The 19,849-nt window shown below is 47.0% G+C and overlaps 1 protein-coding gene across 11 annotated transcripts in view; it reads right to left on the bottom strand.

Moving 5' to 3' along the window:
- Window positions 1–19,849, bottom strand: part of LOC140396152 (contactin-1-like) — a 1,065,645-nt gene that overhangs the window by 615,102 nt on the left and 430,694 nt on the right. For all 11 annotated transcript variants that reach the window (XM_072484363.1, XM_072484362.1, XM_072484364.1 and 8 more), the window contains one exon: window positions 9,228–9,367. In XM_072484363.1, the coding sequence (XP_072340464.1) occupies window positions 9,228–9,282 (55 nt within the window). In that variant the 5' untranslated portion in view covers window positions 9,283–9,367. The remainder of the gene's footprint in view (window positions 1–9,227; window positions 9,368–19,849) is intronic.

Below are 19,849 nucleotides of genomic sequence, written 5' to 3'. Positions count from 1 at the left end.
GGGGGAGTTTGAGAAATATTGGGAGGGGGGGGGGGTCCTGAAAGAAAACGGTCCAGAAAACGGGCGGAGGAGGGGGGGAGGTGTAGAGACTAGGAAACACTTTCAAAACGGCGCCCCAATCTGTGAGGAGTCGATCCTGCTGCTGAGCTCAGCTCATCAGTGCAGGAAAACTTTCAAAGTGTGGCCTCGACGAGGAGCAACTTCCGAGGCCCATAAAAATGGCTTAGTACCATTGAACAATGGTGTCAATCTCGGCTCCGCAGCCGTCGGGAAACACCCTGCCAAACATGCCAGAAATCGGCCTTGGAATTTGTTCCGCTAAATCACGCCAATAGTGTCGAGCCTTTCCCTCACTGGTATTCTTTACATTGGTATCAAGGGCACTGTTCCTCAGTGGTCCAAAAACAAACTCCTCATATCCTCCATGCCAGCAAAGCCCCACTACCCACCTCCATTGTCCCTCAAAACCTCTGTCAACTATGCCTCTCCACCTATTCCAATGACCCTTCTTAACCCCCATGCCAACTTAGTGCCAACTCATGCCAAGCCATGGACACCCACCCTCCATCCTTTGCGCTTACACCTATGATGCCAATTCACCTATAATGCAGCATGGGCAAACTCCAGGGCATGCAGCGATGGGATGGGATAAAGTTCGATATGATAAATTCTAGGGGCAGAGTTTTCCAGCCCTGTCATGGTGGGGGGGGGGGGGGGGGGGGGGGGCAGAAAAGGCAGTGAGCCATTCAAATGCAAATGTTATAAATGGGCTTTTATTAATGTATTTTTGTAAAATATAGTGAAGTCTGCCACAGAAGGGCAAAGTTTAACAGCCCCTCCTGCCACCAGGATTTTCCAGTTTTTTCCAAAGACAATGGACTTTTGAATGGTTGGCATGAGGTAGGTAGAGTGGCATAGTTGACACAGAAAGTATGAGAGCCTGTGGGGGGTGGGTGAAGGAGGTGATGTTATGCAGGGTGTGGGGATATGAGGTGGCATCGGGACTGTGTGTGTGTGTGGGGGGGGGGGGGGGGGGGGGGAGTGAGGGTTGGTGAGATATTTCATGTTTTAATCTTTATTTTTAAACTTTCGACACAGTGCTGGAGCCCCGAGGCATTCGACGATCCATTGACTTTGGCGGGACAGGAAAATCCCACTGGTGGCAGGGACTGCAAAATTCCACCCTTCTATTGCAGGCTTAAACTATATTAAAAACTCATTCATAAATTGAAATTCATTGCCCTACATCAAAGAGTCTATAATTACTTGTAGCTGTCAATCAAACTTTGAAATGGTAGGCACCCGACTAGGACAACTGATGGCTGTGAAATCAGTCACAAAGGACAAATCCAGAAATGGAAGCTCTCGGGTTTATGTCAAGTAGCAGGCAATAGATTTTTAAACGTTCCAAACATTTTTTTGAAGATTTAAAGGGCAAGACTTTTTAAATGTCTTGTCAGCTTCTGCGGAAGAACATTTGACAGGTGACTCTTAAAGTACTGACAAATGCTTTTGACAACTTCTTTAGAAAGCTCCCAATAACAGGTACTTCTGACAGTTTTGACAATTAATTTTCACGGGACTGTTGACAGTTGCAATGAGCTAGATGGTAATGAATTTATTCACTTTTTACGCACATTTATGCCTAATTTTAACAATTCAGAAGGGCAGATTATCTACCTCAAAGGGCACCTGACCACACACCAAAGGACACCAAGGTTGTCCAGTAAAAGAGCCAAAGCGGTACTCTGGTTATATAAATGATTTATTTTACTCTGTCTTTATCTCTTTTGGTCCATGGATCATGAATGGAGACATATCTTTAAGTCGAGCAGAGTAGGTAAGGAACCCAGTGTCAAAATAGTATTTTGAAGTTTTGTATTTCGGGCAGAAGAACAGGACGTTATGGTGCTCAAGAGTATGGAGGGGTTTGTTTCGATTGGTTGACTATTAGCCAATGAATTGGCTATGGACAGTATTCTTCCCAGCAACCGACAGTTCCTGTCGGGTGTTTTTTTTGAGAGAACCCAAGACAAGCCACTGGACAGTCAAGTTGGAAGCAGCTGTCTCTCCCTGTTCTGCTGCCTACTAAGACAGAAGCTTCCAGACCCTGAAAGAAGAAGCTATCTCCTCTCTCTCGAATACTAGCTGCCTGCTATTTCCGTGAGTCTACAGAAACCATTATAAGCTGAAAGGAAAGATAACATCTATCTGAAAGCCTACACTGAGGAAGAAACTAACTGGATGACTTCCATCAGAATCAAAGACTCTTAGCCTTTTACTTTCATCACTATTTTACACCCCTCTTCCCCCTCTGTGTTTGAGTGTGTGTGTGAATATAGGGAGGGTAAGGCGATTTAAAGGAGGGGTTAGAGATTAGATGGTAGTTAAACTGTGGTATTTGTTGTCTATTTAATTATAGTTACTGTTAATAATAAAAAGCTAATTGTGTTTAAATTTACAAGGCATGCGACTGTAGCTTTTGAGCAGCCGAAACCTTGGGTATTTAAAATAAAAGTTAATTTCAACCATGTTGTCCCTACAGATCAATTGAGACTAGAATTGACCGTGCACTTGCTCAGGGTGTCATAACATCTGCCAGTGAACTGTCCAAACACTGAAGATCCATTTGCATCTGGTCTTGGCGTAAAGTGGTTATTAATTATAAATTCACATTAATCTCGCGAGAAGCCTAAAAAATGGGATTTGCGCTGGCGTAATCTCAGGATGAGGTCTTCCCTGACTCCATCCCCCGCCCTCCGGTACCGCGATCAGGTTCACGCCCAGGAACGGTGTGGGCTTGATTTGTGTGAATTAACATCACATTTGCTCTGTTTGGCCCTTGTTCTGCGCTGTAACCAATCACTATTTGATGATGTATTTTGTTGACTATTCTTTTTGTCTACTGTGTACGTACTGTGTACGCTCCTTTGGCCGCAGAAAAATGCTTTTCACTTTACTTCGGTATATGTGACAATAAATCAAATCAATAAATTAGTGGGCTTGACGCCGCTATTTCCAGCCTTATCCCAACTTCCGCCCTCATCCGAACTTCCCATCCAGTTGACATGAAGTCACGCTGGTGGTGCAAATCTCGCTTCCCCTTTGAAAATTTAGTGTTCAGTGTGGAGAGAAAAGCAGATAGTGCACCCTGCGAGCTCCACATTGGTTTTCTCACTTGAGACAACAGCATTTCTGGGAAGAATCTGGCAATGCCTGAACAGTGCAAACCTGAACAGAAGGCGTGTGTTCGGCTGTAAAGTTGGAAAATGGCTGAGCCTCAAGTGATCTAAATGGCCTTTTCTCTTGTTGTGTTCCACAGGAAGTGGGTTGAACAATCACAAAGTGGAAAAATGTTCAAGTTTCGGAAATACATTTTTCACCTCGATTGGTTTCAATTGACGATATGAAACCCTCATTTTAGCACAAAGTATGGCTGAATGTCTCTCTCGTAAGATTAGCAATGGTGAAGGCATGGCATCAGAACAATTAACAATGTAGTGATCCTTAATCATTCTCAGGTAAATAATTGGGCACATACAGATACCAGACCATTTATTTCTATGTGTTCTCTGACCAGCAATGCCATCTCACCTCATCCCACCTTCCTACTGTGTCAACAGAACATGCAGCACGCTAACTGTCCCCAGGCACCAACATAGCCCAGAATGTACAGCACAAAACGATTCGCTCACTGAGGAACCCAGTTCCCCTTCATTATTTCTCCTGTCAAAAACATTCGAACAAAAGCTGACCCAAATTCAGGGATCCATCAAATTGCCCTGACTCAGACCAGTTCAGATAATTACTTTAGATCTGGACGGAAATCTTGTCTGGTGATGTTGCATTGAAGTCCACAATCACAGATTGAAATCCACCAGCATTTGTTGGCAGACTTTGGTAGATGCTTCAGCCATCAAAAGAGACAAGGTTTTGGCTGAGGAGAGCTAAAGGTTCTGAAATTGATGATTGAACCACATAGATGAGAAGAAGCTAGCTACCATGTTATCAAAAATAATTATTCACTCACAAAATCTTGCTTCCGCCTGCTCGCTAACCTCTTAAATCAACCACGTGCAGTTTAGGGAAGTGTTAAACAGCAAGAGACATGGGTGCTTGTCAATTACTCACAGACAGAAGAAATATCACATGGCATTGCCATCCATTCAACATCTTACACAAGGAAGGTATTCTATCATTTTTAGACGCAAGAGAAAAAAAAGCGTACCAATATCATCAATAAATCATTTCTTCACTCAACCAAGTGTCTTCTATCCCAGAGCAATTTCCTTTGATCAGACACCCAGCGGACAAAGTCCAATGAGCACATAGCAAGATCTCCTCTACCTTGAGCCACAGGATCATCTTCAGTCCAGCGCTCCAGGCCCATGTTCTGTCTTTTCACATGAAGGTCACACAGAACTCAATAGCTTTCCCTATTTCGGACAAGAGTTTGGAGACCTGGAAAGTACTCCTTAAGCAGCTGTGCTGTGTTGTTGGAAATGGCGGATGCTCCCTGGCAGTAGAGTCGGCTCCGTATTTATATCCTGATACAGGTGACTGATAACTCCAGTGAGCAACTGTTTCAGTAAAAAAGGCAATTTGTGCAAATAAAGTGTCAAGTATCACAAGCATGTGATTGCATGCCAAATGCATAATTTTCACTGCTTGCATGGTAGGTGGTAGATGGGAAGAGACTGCTACAAAAATGACACAATGTAAATAAGAACATTATCTCCAAAAAACACTCTTGCAAACCTTTCATCTTTTGCTTTTCAACCAAGTCACCTGGAAATGTATCACTGCTAAACTGCGTATTAAGGCAACCTGTGCTACAAGCCTACAAACTGTTTCCTGAGAGGAGAACAGGGGGTAAAATAAATCTTGCAATCTGGTCAGGCCAGTATTTACGAAAGGGATCATAAGTAGCACTATCTCACCTCCAAATAAATAGGACACTGTTTTCACCATCAAAAGAACATTTGTCCTCTGTGTTCAAGGTACGACTTAACAGCAGTGGGCTGCACTGAGACAAACAATGTCGCAGAAAAACAAGGTTAATAAAAAAGACACTGAACTGGTCTTCATGTCTCTATCACAGTATACATGTACCACAGTATATGTGGACCACATTATACGTGGACAGCAATATACTTGGACTGTAGTGTACGTGGCCCGTAGCATACTTGGACTGCAGTATACATGTACATTGTTGCTTAATTGGTGAAGTGGGTTTGAGCTTTTCACAATTATTAAGTCAACTGATCAGTTCCATAACTCGGTAGCAAATGACAACTGATCTGACAAAAGGGGAACAATCTGATGTGCACTCTTCCCCTCAGCTAAGATCTTCAGGGAGCCACAATGGTATTAAGAATGGAGAATGCTCCTGATGATTGATTTTGAGCCTCAAGTTTGACATCACCAACTGTTGCCTCTATGGGTACTTTTCAACACTGGTAAATCTGCTCAGCTGAACATAATGGGCGCCGGTCGGCGGACATCGCGCCGATACCGGAGAATTTCGCCCAACATGACAGCTCCTCTACTTATATCAAATATTTTTTTTCACTTCTTGCATTAAGATGCCACTCATTCATGGAAAAATAGACTTTAAATGATGCAATACTTGATCATGAGCACCAATCAACTTCTCTTGCCCAGGGAATGGACCATTAAAAAAGTCTTTCTGTCAGATTATGAATTATTTTTGGAAATTTATAAAATATCATGTTTTAAATTCACATCAACTTTTTCTCTTACTCTTCTGGTTCTCTTTTCTCCTCTTTAATCAATCTTCCTTTCATTTCTTTTATTTGTTTTTGCATTTAACATTGAATTCACCCACTCTTTATGTTGCCCTCACTGTGCTGTTATTAACTCATATTGCCAGGTATCTTGGGGACAAAAGATGTTAAAACCTAAAACATGCACAAACAAGCCTAACTAATTGGGACACATGACAAGATGCCCAACTCCAGCCTTACATTTGTGAAAATATTTCCATGCTTCGGCACACCACAATCGGCAAGGTTTGTCAATAATAGTCTACACATCATTGACTAGAATGATGGACCTGCACTTAGTTTCACAATTCCAAAGCACCATACAGCAGGGGGCAAAAAACCTTTTAAACTTCTAACACAATGCAGAATTAGCAGCTTCAAGGGCATTTCTCTGGGTTGCAGTTAAGCACCAAGGAGACATTCTCCGCGTCGTTTACTGATAACTATAGCTGTTTGCAAAGGGCAATCCTGGGTTTTATTACAGATGTTTGCTTTCATGTTCCAAACATAAAATATCAATGTAAGATTTATTCTGCGGTTGAGTTGAATCTATCAGCAGATGAGATTGTCTACTTGAGTAATTCATGCTGTATGTTGGTACAGCAGTGTAGATATTTGGCTAATGACAAGCAACAGACACTTCTGTTCAGTGAATGTCAATATGTATTAATACTGCACAGCTGCATATCATAAAATTTTGGAGAGAGCATGCAAGAGAGGATATGACTCTCCACTAGACCTATAAAGAATTGGCAATGTGTAACAACAAGACCATTGGGAAATCAGAAACATGCTCACGCCCCTCCAAAAACATATATCCCATAAAGTCACCATGAATAAACCATGCAAATAACAGACACAGAATTTAACATACAGTCACTTCCAATTGCTCACCATCAAAGGGAGAGACTCATGTGCTCAGCATTCATGTTGTTCCTGTGAAAATGTGAACCAATATTCGTTGAAAGGGCAAGTGCAATGCAAACTTGTCCGTTTTAACCAACTTTAGGTCTTCTAAACAAGTGTGGAAATCTCCCTGGAAATGAACTTTCCTGGAAAATATCACACTGACCTTCCAAGTTATAAAATTGATTTGATCCTTAAAATATTGGGATGTCATAAAGTCCTAACTGTACCTATCACAGGTTTATAAGTTGGCTTGTTGATGTACAATGCCCAGTTACATTTTTACACGTACATTACAGTAATAATAAAGATTGGCTTGTTCTCACATACCATGCTGATATTCAAACATGCCTCTTTCTTCAGAACCAAAAGCACAACATATATTTAGAAATCAACAAAATACCCAAAAGGCCAAAAGCTTCTGTGGATTATAGGCTCGCATAATGCGGCAGAGTGCATGATGATTTAATTACTATTGACAGACACGGGATATATTTCATTAAGAGTAATAAAACAACAAATACATTTTAGCTAATGAGAAAGACCAAAAAGAATTTGCATTGAAATCTTAAATGCTGAAGCACATCTTTTTCATTAACTCCTCATGCTTATTCCTCCTTTAGGTTAAATCTTGCAACATTTAACTTGAATCTCAAAATGCAATTTCCTGAGCAGTTGCAACACCCAAGCTACTCATCCACACCTACTCTCCCACCCCCTCCCCACCATCTTTTAATGTGTCACGCACTTCATTATATAGTGACTAAACACTCCTAGCATGGAACCAGCTGTCTCTGGATCTTGACAAGAAATTTTTAAAGAAAATCCACATTTAAAAGATTGCAGTCAATCAAGTAAACGTAGGCTGCTCCATTTAGCATCTGCACGGCAAAGAAATTATTTGAGGAATTACAAACTTGGAGGCGCCCAATAGGAAACAACGTGGAATACAATTAGCGGCATGCAGGACTTCTGGACTTGGTTGCTGCCTAATGCAGGCTCCATGGAGAACACCTCTAACTCCAGCCAGTGGCATTCTTATTCTGCGAGAGAGTTAGGAATGCCAGATGACAAATATCGAGGTCACATCGAAACAGGTGCAATCGAGGGATAAACGGAATGCTTTGCATGGAACCAGGTGGCTCCTTGGTTTCATTGTGCCTATACATACAGAGTTCACAATGGCCATCCCACAATGCACTGCATGTGACGGACAACCAAATAGCAATTCTTGTTCAGTCAAATAGATCAGTGGCATTTGGATTGGCCTCAATACCAACAAATATGATTTTCCTTGTCATTGAATTTATATCCCATTTATCAACTACACATCATTGTTGACACACATTAATTACAATAAGTGCTTCCAATCATTTGATGAATTTCTATAGTTCAGAGTTTAAACTTGGGTCAGTGAGAGAATAGTGACAACATACAGGAGGACCCAACACGCATTTGCCTGTCCAAAATGTTACAATTTTTACACTGACACAGTAATGTTAAATTTCTTTTTGGGGGGTTTACCTCCATACAATTAACTAAACCTGGTCACTGATGCAGCTTGGAAGCTGAGTCAGGAACAAGCTGCATCCATCTTAACTTTAAATTAAATTCACTTCATGCAGCCGTGAATCAAATGCCAGCGAGAACCACCCTCCAGCGAAGTGACTCGGCGAAGAAAAAGCTTGGCATTGAGGAAAGATACCCCAGCAAATTGTTTTGCTACACATTTTCATTATTCGGTGAGTAGATACTGGCCTGAAGATGCCAGCTGGGAATGAAGTAACAAATTCACAAAACCATCACTGCATCAGCTGGTGGGGCTGATGATCTGCATGGTTTCAGCTCCTGTCAAGTTGAACATTATTACAGCTTTGCGAGACTTGACGCATCTTTGCATCCATAATTGATGTGTACTTTGTGCTAGCACACAACGGCAGGCAGAAATAAATTACCACCTTTCCGCTCTGCAAACGTCTTCAAAGGACTAATGCTGCATGGTCACCGGGGAATCGAGTTTTGTTTTGAGCCTGCATACACCAGGTTAAAATGGCCCATTGCCTCACTGAAGGGCTTGTAAAGCCCCTGGGTATATCCGTGAGCAAGGCAGATACTCAAGTCGTCAGTCAGGCATCAAGATATTAATCCAACGTGCTTCATAATAGTATTACTTTCATGCACATTGCGCCAAGCTCTTGTAAGAGAATTTTTAATGTGAAACGGTAGACTTGGCACAAAGTACGCAGGAACGCGGGGGACTCAACTGCTCATACAGAGACACAAATGAAGGCAACCTCTATGCTTTTTTGTTTCATCCGACTGTTGCGCATCAGCATCGAAAATCACATATTCGCTCATCTTCAGGCCTCAATGATGCCGCGACTAGCCGTCAACAGAAGCTGTAGGTGCAAAGATTAATCATGCATGAAATTTAGTGCTGACCTTGGAAGTTCTTTGCATCTGAAATCATGCCAAGGGGGGGGGGGGGCAGCAGAAAACCCTTCACGTCAGTGTCATGCCCAACGCTCAACTTACCTGCTAAGCAGCAAATGAATGACAATGCAAAAAAATGACTCAACAGGGACCACATTCTCAGCTCCGGTCCAAAGAGGGGTCAGCATGAATTTTCAAGGGGATAATGTCCAGTTGTCTTGGTTACCAATTCGCCAGCACGCCTGAAAAATAAAGAGCAGAAAGTAAGCACCGATATTGTCACCGGTCTACTTCACCAGCTTATAATATGATACGTTATTCTATAGCAGCAGAATCAAAGAAAAGCCACTCTTTTAAAAAGGCATTTGGTCCATCAATCTCATAAATAATCCATCCTTACTGCGTTTCATCTGTCCCTTTGAAACCCATTTCTACAGCACATCAACCATCTGATCACAGCCCATTCTTAGAGATAACTCCTTCACAGAAATTATAGAGTCATAGAATCCCTACAGTGCAGAGGTAGGCCATTAAGCCCATCGAGTCTGCACCAACTCTCCGAAAGAGCACCATACCCAGGTCTACTGCTCCGCCAACCCCGCCCTATCCCCCAAGCCTAACCTGCACATAGTTGGACACTAAGGGACAATTTAGTATGGCCAATCCACCTAATCTGCACATCTTTGGATTGCGGGAGGAAACCGGAGCACCCGGAGGAAACTCACGTAGACACGGGGATAAAGTGCAATCTCCACCCAGGCAATTACCCATGGATGGAATTAGACCCGGGTCCCTGGCACTGTGAGGTAGCAGTGTGAGCCACCATGCCACTGTGTCGCTCTCAAAAAACCTGCTCCGCAATTTAATAAGATCACAGTTACGCCATCGTGCTTTATTCCCACATCATTTGCTTCCTTCAACCTATCAATCTCAGTCTTGAACAAATTCAACAACTGACATTCGAGAGCAGGGCAGAGAATTCCACAGATTCACAATCTTTTGAGTGAAGAAATTTCTCCTCGTCCCAGTCCTAAATGGCTGGTGCCTTATTCTAAAAATATCATTCCATGTTGTTGACTCGCCAACGAGGGAAAATATTTGATTAGCATCTACTTAGTCAAACCAATTAGTAACCTTACATGTTTCATTCCTCGAAACTCATATAGGTCTGGTCTACTCAATCGCTCCTCTTGGGACATTCCCCACATTCCATCTTTTGGTCTCACTAATGCGTTCAGTGCTATATACATTTATATTTTTAAAGAATTCCTTATTCTCATTGGACACTTCATTCCCGACTATTTTGGAGTTTTTTTGATGTCTTCTATCATGAAGGCATCGAATGAGTGACTTTTTATTCAGCAAGGCAGTCACACTGGCAATTTAGCGCTACTAGCTGGTGTTCCAGTCTGCCAACATGTTTCTGCCTCAAGCCTACTTTGAGGGAAGCTACCTCAGGGGCAAGGAGCCAATTAGGTCAATTAATGAACCGATGGAGGTACTCTTTACAAGCCACCTGCAATTTTCCACACTGCGTGCGGGTATCCCCACTGAAGTTTAAGCCCATCAGATGGATGGAGGCGGTCTCCCAGCAGCAGGATGGGAGGTGCCAGCAATGCCTATTTTACTTTCACCCCTCCCACAGTCATGATTTCCACACGGCCACAAGGTACCCCCTCTACATTGCTGGCCTGGCAACTGTGGACATGCTTTAAAAAATGTGCAGAGTGTTCAGAAGACGCTCCCTCATTTTCCTAAACCCATCAACATCTCCCAGTGGGGTTATCAGTTACTAACAGCCTTGGTTGCTCCAGGTAACTCCTCTCCAGATACTTTGCCCTCCTTAATTGACAAGGTTTCCAAAAACAGCTTCCTAAATGGTCAGATCCCCGAAAATCTCTCTCTGTGTTCCAATTTCCTTCAGAGCCTTGCCACCAGCATTTCCAGGTTACGAACCCACATTTCATCCCAAAGGTGCAACCAGGAACCAAAGAGAAAATTCTGGAAAATCTCAGCAGGCCTGGCGTTGATTAATTTTTCCAGGTCCGGGTGAGAGCATGAAGCGGCACCAAAATAGTCATCAATGTACCGGTTAAGGAGTTGTGGGAGGGGTCCCGGGCGGAACAAGGAATGTTCAACATACCCTCTAAAAAGGCAAGCGTAGCTAGGACCCATGTGGGTGCCCATTGCTACACATTTGATTTGGAGAAAATGGGATGAGCTAAGGGAGAAGTTGTTGAGAGTCCTAAGGGCCTTAACCGCATCCTATTCACCATGGATGTGCTCAATCTCTTTACACCTCCATCCCACACCAGGATGACCTGAGAGCTCTTCGCTTATTTCTCGAAAAGAGGCTTGGACAATTCCCATCCACCACCACTCTCCTCCGCCTGGCTGATCTTGTTCTATTTCTCAAAGCCACACACGGAGCAAGTTGGATCTAGGATTGAAAATCCAGCCCAAACGATATCAGCTGATTTTTCCTATCTCTATTTTTTGTTTACTTTGGTTAATCTCTTCCTTTTTACATACCTATAGAAGCTATTGCTGTCTGTTTTATGGGCGGTGTTTTCTAGTATCCCAGACACGTGTTTCTCGACAGAGCACCAAGCGTTGGCAGCAGATTTTCTCTTCCCACCGCTTGCCAATGGGAATTGCCAATGGGGGGCGGGGGCGCTGCTGGTGGGAAAAGAAAATCCCAATGGCCAGAGAGTTCCGGCCTATGTCTCGTTCTAGTTTACTAACACTTGCTCTTTCCTTCCGCCTTTACCAATTCCTTGGGTCGTTCTTTGCTGAATTCCAAAACCTTCCAATTCTCCAGCTTACTACTCATTTTGCCAACATGATTAACTTCTCCCTTTAACTGAAGTTCAACCTTCTTTTAGCCCCCAAACACAAGTTGTTGTTGACGATTACAACACCTAACTATTTTTAATGAGTGTCTCTGTTCCCATGCTTGGCAGATCATCTGAAAATTTAACAATATTGCATCTGGAAAAGACAGAACCACTTGCGACAAAGCCATTTGTAAGAAACGTGGGGCGGGATTCTTTGATCCTGAGGCTAAGTATTGACGCCGTCGCTTTTCTCGACGGCGTCAACACGGCCCCAGGATCAGCAATTCTGGCCCCTAAAGGGGTCCAGCAAGGCGCTGGAGTGGTTCACGCCGCTCCAGCTGCTGATCCGGCCGTGGAATGGGCGCCGGGGGATGCGCGCATGCGCAGTGGGTCCTGCGTGATTTCCATGCATGCGCGATGTCTCCCTTGTCCACGTGGGCCTCGACCCAACATGGCACAGGAGTATAGGCGCCGGAGTGGAAGAAAGGAGGCTGGGAGACAGAGAGGCCGGCCCACCGATCGGCAGGTCCTGATCGCGGGCCAGGCCACATCGGAGGCCCCCCCCGGGGTCCGATCCCCCCTGCCCCCTCACAGGCCATCCCCTGGCCTTTCAACGCCGAGATCCCGCGGGTTCAAAGCATGTTAGAATGTCGCCCGCGGGACTCGAGATTTTTTCTTTACGGCTGCTCGGCCCATCTGGGCCAGAGAATCGCAGGGGAGCCGCATAGAGCGGCCCCTGACCAGCGCCGCACCAACCACGCCAGCCCCAATGGCGCAGATTCTGCACTTTGTGGAGAATCGCATCCCAGCGTCGGGGCGTCGTGGCACGATTTGCATGGTCCGCCGCCGATTCTCCCACCTGGCGCGGGGTCGGAGAATCCCGCCCGTAATCTTTAAGAATATTCTAAAATAAGGTGGCACGGTGGCGCAATGGCTAGCACTGCTGCTTCAAGACGCCGAGGACCCGGGTTCAATCCCAGCCACAGGTCACTGTCCGTGTGGAGTTTGCACATTCTCTCCATGTCTGCATGGGTCTCACCCCCACAACCCATAGATGTGCAGGTTGGTGTATAGGTCACACTAAATTGCCCCTTAATTGGAAAAAAAGTACATTCTAGAATTAGCAGGCATTGTACTGGAAAACTCTAGAAGGTTGTGTGCTTTCTGTTTCTGTCTCATGTTAGCAAATCCGCGAGCTGAGGCAAAACAAAGACATATACATTCTAGAACTGATATTAGGGGTCCTCTGGCATCTTGTGTGCCCTTATATCTATACAACTGTCTGGGAATGGATAGCAAATGATCCTCAGCATGAAGCAAACTAAACAGTGAGTTTGAGCTGAGCAATGGACAAGGGAAAGGTGACGAACCTCCTGTATTGAGTAGAGTGTATTAATGAGTGCTCAGAGATTGGGCGGGAAAGACAATCCTCATCCAGCCTCAGCCCTCATCAAATAACTGCCTTCTTCAGATGAAAAATAGACCAGGGAAGACGGAGGAAGACTGAGGGAAGAGTTCGCAGCACTTTGGCTGGAGAGCAGCATGCTGCCATCACAAACTACGGAGTTCAACAGCACTCTATGCCAACTATCCGTTTGTCCACCACTTTGTCATGGGATGTATACTTTCCCCATCTATTTAGCTAATACAAGGGCAGCACGGTGGGGCAGTGGTTAGCATTGCTGTCTCATGGCACCAAGGACACAGGTTCAATCCCAGCCCCCGGTCACTGTCCGTGTGGAGTTTGCAAATTCATAGAACATAGAACAATAGAACATACAATGTAGAAGGAAGCCATTCGGCCCATCGAGTTTGCACCGACCCACTTAAGCCCTCACTTCCACCCTATCCCCGTAACCCAATGACCCCATCTAACCTTTTTCGGTCACTAAGGGTAATTTATCATGGCCAATCCACCTAACCTGCACGTCTTTGGACAGTGCGAAGAAACCGGAGCACCCGGAGGAAACCCTCGCAGACACTGGGAGAACATGCAGACTCCGCACAGACAGTGACCCAGCGGGGAATCGAACCTGGGACCCTGGCGCTGTGAAGCCACAGTGCTAATCACTTGTGCTACCGTGCTGCCCGTAAATAAAGACTCGTCTGGGATCCTTATTTACAGGCAGCATGGCAGCATTCTCCCGGTGTCTGCTTGAGTCTCACCCCCACAACCCAAAAAGACATTTAAGTGGATTGACCATGCTAAATTGCCCCTTAATTGGGGAGAGAAAAGAATTGGGTACTGTCATGTGAGAGTACCTTTAAGACATGGATGTTTAAGCAATGTACCTTTAAGAAAACTGTGACGTCAGAGAGTGTGTGGAGCTGAGGTCAGGTCAGCCATTTTGCAGTTTAGTTTTGCAGTTTGAAAAAGAGCTTGTGTGTGTCTGGGTGCTTCCGGAGAGCTTCAGTTTTAAAAAGCAGCTTGTGTGTGTCTGTGTGTTTCCAGACAGCTGCAGTTTGGAGAAAAAGAGCTTGGGGTGTGTCTGTGTTTGCAGTGAGCTGGATCTCTGTCATGAAAGACTATCTCTGGATCATTTGGGTGATTTAAACTCATAATAGTAAAGCCTTTAACCTGATGTGATTCTGTTTAAAGGTGTTAAGTCTCTTGGAAGTTTGAAGGAACATTTTGAGGAATTATTTACTGTTGCAATATTTTCTGAGTTAGCTTTGAAGTAAGGGGTGTTAAGAGATCCAATGTTTATTTAAGATGTTAAGTTAAGTTCATGGAATAAACATTGTTTTGTGTTTAAAAACCCACGTGTCCATAATTGTAATCCCACACCTAGGGAACAGGCCGTGTGCTAGGAAAACCAACAGATACATTAAAGGGAGAGGTTGGTTGAACTTCATGATACATTTTGGGGTTCTGAAAACGCCTCGCCCATAACAGTACTCTAAATTTATTTTTAAATTACCTAATGTATCACATCTAAGCTATTGCTTTTCAGTAAACTTAATAAACTACCTTAAGTGGCTGGCAAACATTTGACTACCTGTCTTGCATATCTGTGGGCCCCGAACTCAAAATCTTACAAATAAGAGCAACTCCTTTTTGGTTAAAAACAAAATAGGCCAAAGACTGAGGGCCTTGAAATCACACAGTCGGATAATAATTATAAATGCCTAATGCTTTCAGCATGATATTCCTATCCGTTATAGTGGGAACATTCAGCAATTTAACAAGTGGTCCACTGCTAAAAATACCAGCAAGATTAACGTGTGAAGCCATGTGTCTATTATCTTACAGCGTGATTTCACGCTGTGAGTGGGAGAGTGTCTACCATATTTTAATACCTGCGCTTTCATTAAATCCACTGATGAGCAAAATGATTCGGATCATCAACTTAATTTTATGTGATGCTTTCTCACACATTTGCCTAATTATAAGTAAGGATTACTGCAGTCAATTTTAATTGCTGATTTAAAATGTAGGGCAGGATTTTGCAGCCCCCCCCTCCCCCGTCGAACATTAATAATTAACTGTCAGTTGAGCCGGCTACCAAGCCAAGTGGCCCAAATAATACCCTCCTCGTGCTATAATATGGTTAGCATGGGGAGGTGGGTGAAATAGGTCGGTCGGTCTTTTTTAAAACATTTTTAAAAGTCAAGAAGAAAAACTGGAGTGGGCGGGGTGGTGTCCTGTGCGTATTAGGGGACCCCCTCCCCCTCGAGCCAAGTTGTTACCTTTTGCCCCCACCCCACCCCTACCCCAGCCAAGTTGTTACCTTCCACACACCCCTCCCCACTCACCTCCTTCCTCCCGTTTTGGCTTCCAAAACCCAACCCCACCACCATTTATCTCTGATCCTTCCCCATCCAAAGCCCGAGATTTGCCTCTCTTTAATGGCCATGTCCCTTTCATCCGTGAGCCTGCTTGCAGTTCCAGCAACACCCACTACTGGGTTCTGCCGCTGCTGGGACTGCTGGAGCAGCCAGCCATTCTGACTGGCTGGCATCTCTCAAGGGTGGGACTTTCTCCCACTGAGGGGCGGAAGTCCCTCTTATCACCTCACCCATGCTGCCTGCAATGTGTTATTACTGCAGGATGGACTGGTTTAACGTGCATTGGCATTCAATATTGCTTCTGGGGGCATATGTACCCCCCACCCTGTAAAATCTAGCCCATAAAAATCAAATGTACAGTGAAACTGATTGTACAGTGAAACTGCATTGTTTGACTTCATATCGTGAATAGAGGTCTGATTTATACCCTCCATTCCAATGGAAGCTCTGCTGATATCATTGAAGCATTACACTGATGACCTGTTAGGCATCCAACTCTGGCAAATAGAGACTACCATACTTTAAAAAAATCCCACCTCTGAGGAACAGGAATGCTGCATAGACTAGGCTGGTATTTGCTTGAACATAGGAGACTAATGGGTTATCTAGTTGGCGTATTTTGGGTAGCACGGAGGTGCAGTGGTTAGCACTGCTATCTACAGCGCTGAAGATCCGGGTTTGATCCCGGCCCCGGGTTACTGTCCGTGTGGAGTTTGCACATTCTCAGGGCAGCAGGGTGGCGCAGTGGGTTAGCCCTGCTGCCTCATGGCACCGAGGTCCCAGGTTCAATCCCGGCTCTGGGTCACTGTCTGTGGGGAGTTTGCACGTTCTCCCCGTGTTTACGTGTGTTTCGCCCCCACAACCCAAAGATGTTCAGGGTAGGTGGATTGGCCACACTAAATTTCCCCTTAATTGGAAAAAATTACTTTGGTACTTTAAATTTATATAAAAAAGAGTTTGCACATTCTCCCTGTGTCTGCATGGGTTTCACCTCCACAACCTAAAGATATGCAGGTTAGGTGGGTTGGCCACGCCAAATTGCCCCTTAATTGGAAAAAAAAATTGGGTTCTCTAAATTTTTTTTTTAATCTAGTTGGCATATTCAACATGATTCAAGAATTTGGTGGGATAGAGAGAGGTAAACTATTTCCTCTGGTGAGGCCATGATCTTAAAATTTGAGCTAGGCTGTTCAATGGTCGTGTCAGGATGAACATCTTCACACAAAGGGTGGTGGAAGTATGGGACATGCCAGACAATGTTGGGCCGAGCTCAGTTCTAATCTGACTTTGATTGATTTCTGTTAGGTTAGTGATATGGAACCAAGGCAGAGTGGCCATGGCCTGATTAAATGATAGAACAGGCTTGAAGGGCTGAAAGATCTGCTCCTCTCTTATGTTCCTATCACCTCCTTATATCAAATACGATTCACGGCTGTGTGAAGTGCCCGAGTGTTCAAGGTTTTTCATTGTCACATTTTTAAGCGTTTTACAGTCAAATTATAGTCAAACACCCACGGCGCACTCACACCCACGGTGCGCTCACACCCACGGCACACTCACACCAAAGGTGCACTCACACCCTGGGCACACTCACATCCAGGGCACACTCACATCCAGGGTGCACTCACATCCACGGCGCGCTCACAACCCAGGGCGCGCTCACAACCCAGGGCGCGCTCACACCCACGGCACACTCACACCAAAGGTGCACTCACACCCTGGGCACACTCACATCCAGGGCACGCTCACATCCAGGGCGCGCTCACAATCCAGGACGCGCTCACAATCCAGGGCGCGCTCACAACCCAGGGCGCGCTCACAACCCAGGGCGCGCTCACAACCCAGGGCGCGCTCACAACCCAGGGCGCGCTCACAACCCAGGGCGCGCTCACAACCCAGGGCGCGCTCACAACCCAGGGCGCGCTCACAACCCAGGGCGCGTTCACAACCCAGGGCGCGCTCACAATCCAGGGCGCGCTCACAACCCAGGGCGCGCTCACAACCCAGGGCGCGCTCACAACCCAGGGCGCGCTCACAACCCAGGGCGCGCTCACAACCCAGGGTGCGCTCACAACCCAGGGCGCGCTCACAACCCAGGGCGCACTCACAACCCAGGGCGCGCTCACAACCCAGGGCGCACTCACAACCCAGGGCGCACTCACAACCCAGGGTGCACTCACAACCCAGGGTGCGCTCACAACCCAGGGCACACTCACACCAAAGGTGCACTCACACCCTGGGCACACTCACATCCAGGGCACACTCACATCCAGGGCACACTCACAACCCAGGGCACGCTCACAACCCAGGGCGCGCTCACAACCCAGGGCGCGCTCACAACCCAGGGCGCGCTCACAACCCAGGGTGCGCTCACAACCCAGGGCGCGCTCACAACCCAGGCGCACTCACAACCCAGGGCGCACTCACAACCCAGGGCGCACTCACAACCCAGGGCGCGCTCACAACCCAGAGCGCGCTCACAACCCAGGGCGCGCTCACAACCCAGGGCGCGCTCACAACCCAGGGCGCGCTCACAACCCAGGGCGCGCTCACAACCCAGGGCGCGCTCACAACCCAGGGCGCGCTCACAACCCAGGGCGCGCTCACAACCCAGGGCGCGCTCACAACCCAGGGCGCACTCACAACCCAGGGCGCACTCACAACCCAGGGTGCACTCACAACCCAGGGTGCACTCACAACCCAGGGTGCGCTCACAACCCAGGGCGCGCTCACAACCCAGGGCGCGCTCACAACCCAGGGGGCACTCACAACCCAGGGCGCACTCACAACCCAGGGCGCACTCACAACCCAGGGCGCACTCACAACCCAGGGTGCACTCACAACCCAGGGTGCACTCACAACCCAGGGTGCACTCACAACCCAGGGTGCACTCACAACCCAGGGCGCACTCACAACCCAGGGCGCACTCACAACCCAGGGCGCACTCACAACCCAGGGCGCACTCACAACCCAGGGCGCACTCACAACCCAGGGTGCACTCACAACCCAGGGTGCGCTCACAACCCAGGGTGCGCTCACAACCCAGGGCGCGCTCACAACCCAGGGCACGCTCACAACCCAGGGCGCGCTCACAACCATAACTCTCACAACCCAGGGCACACTCACAACCCAGGGCACACTCACAACCCAGGGCGCGCTCACAACCCAGGGTGCACTCACAACCCAGGGCGCACTCACAACCCAGGGCACACTCACAACCCAGGGTGCACTCACAACCCAGGGTGCACTCACAACCCAGGGTGCACTCACAACCCAGGGCGCACTCACAACCCAGGGTGCACTCACAACCCAGGGCACGCTCACAACCCAGGGCGCGCTCACAACCTAGGGCGCGCTACAATCCAGGGCACACTCACACCAAAGGTGCACTCACACCCTGGGCACACTCACAACCCAGGGCACACTCACAACCCAGGGCACACTCACAACCCAGGGCACACTCACAACCCAGGGCACACTCACAACCCAGGGTGCACTCACAACCCAGGGTGCACTCACAACCCAGGGCGCGCTCACAACCCAAGGCGCGCTCACAACCCAGGGCACACTCACACCAAAGGTGCACTCACACCCTGGGCACACTCACATCCAGGGCACACTCACAACCCAGGGCACACTCACAACCCAGGGCACACTCACAACCCAGGGCGCACTCACAACCCAGTGCGCGCTCACAACCCAGGGCACACTCACACCAAAGGTGCACTCACACCCTGGGCACACTCACATCCAGGGCACACTCACAACCCAGGGCACACTCACAACCCAGGGCACACTCACAACCCAGGGCGCACTCACAACCCAGGGCGCACTCACAACCCAGGGCGCACTCACAACCCAGGGCGCACTCACAACCCAGGGCGCACTCACAACCCAGGGTGCACTCACAACCCAGGGTGCACTCACAATCCAGGGCACACTCACACCAAAGGTGCACTCACACCCTGGGCACACTCACATCCAGGGCACACTCACAACCCAGGGCACACTCATAACCCAGGGCGCACTCACAACCCAGGGCGCACTCACAACCCAGGGCGCACTCACAACCCAGGGCGCACTCACAACCCAGGGCGC

The sequence above is a fragment of the Scyliorhinus torazame genome, chromosome 19 (genome assembly GCF_047496885.1).
Source record: "Scyliorhinus torazame isolate Kashiwa2021f chromosome 19, sScyTor2.1, whole genome shotgun sequence".
NCBI lineage: Eukaryota > Metazoa > Chordata > Chondrichthyes > Carcharhiniformes > Scyliorhinidae > Scyliorhinus > Scyliorhinus torazame.
This window is presented reverse-complemented; position numbering and strand designations above follow the sequence as displayed.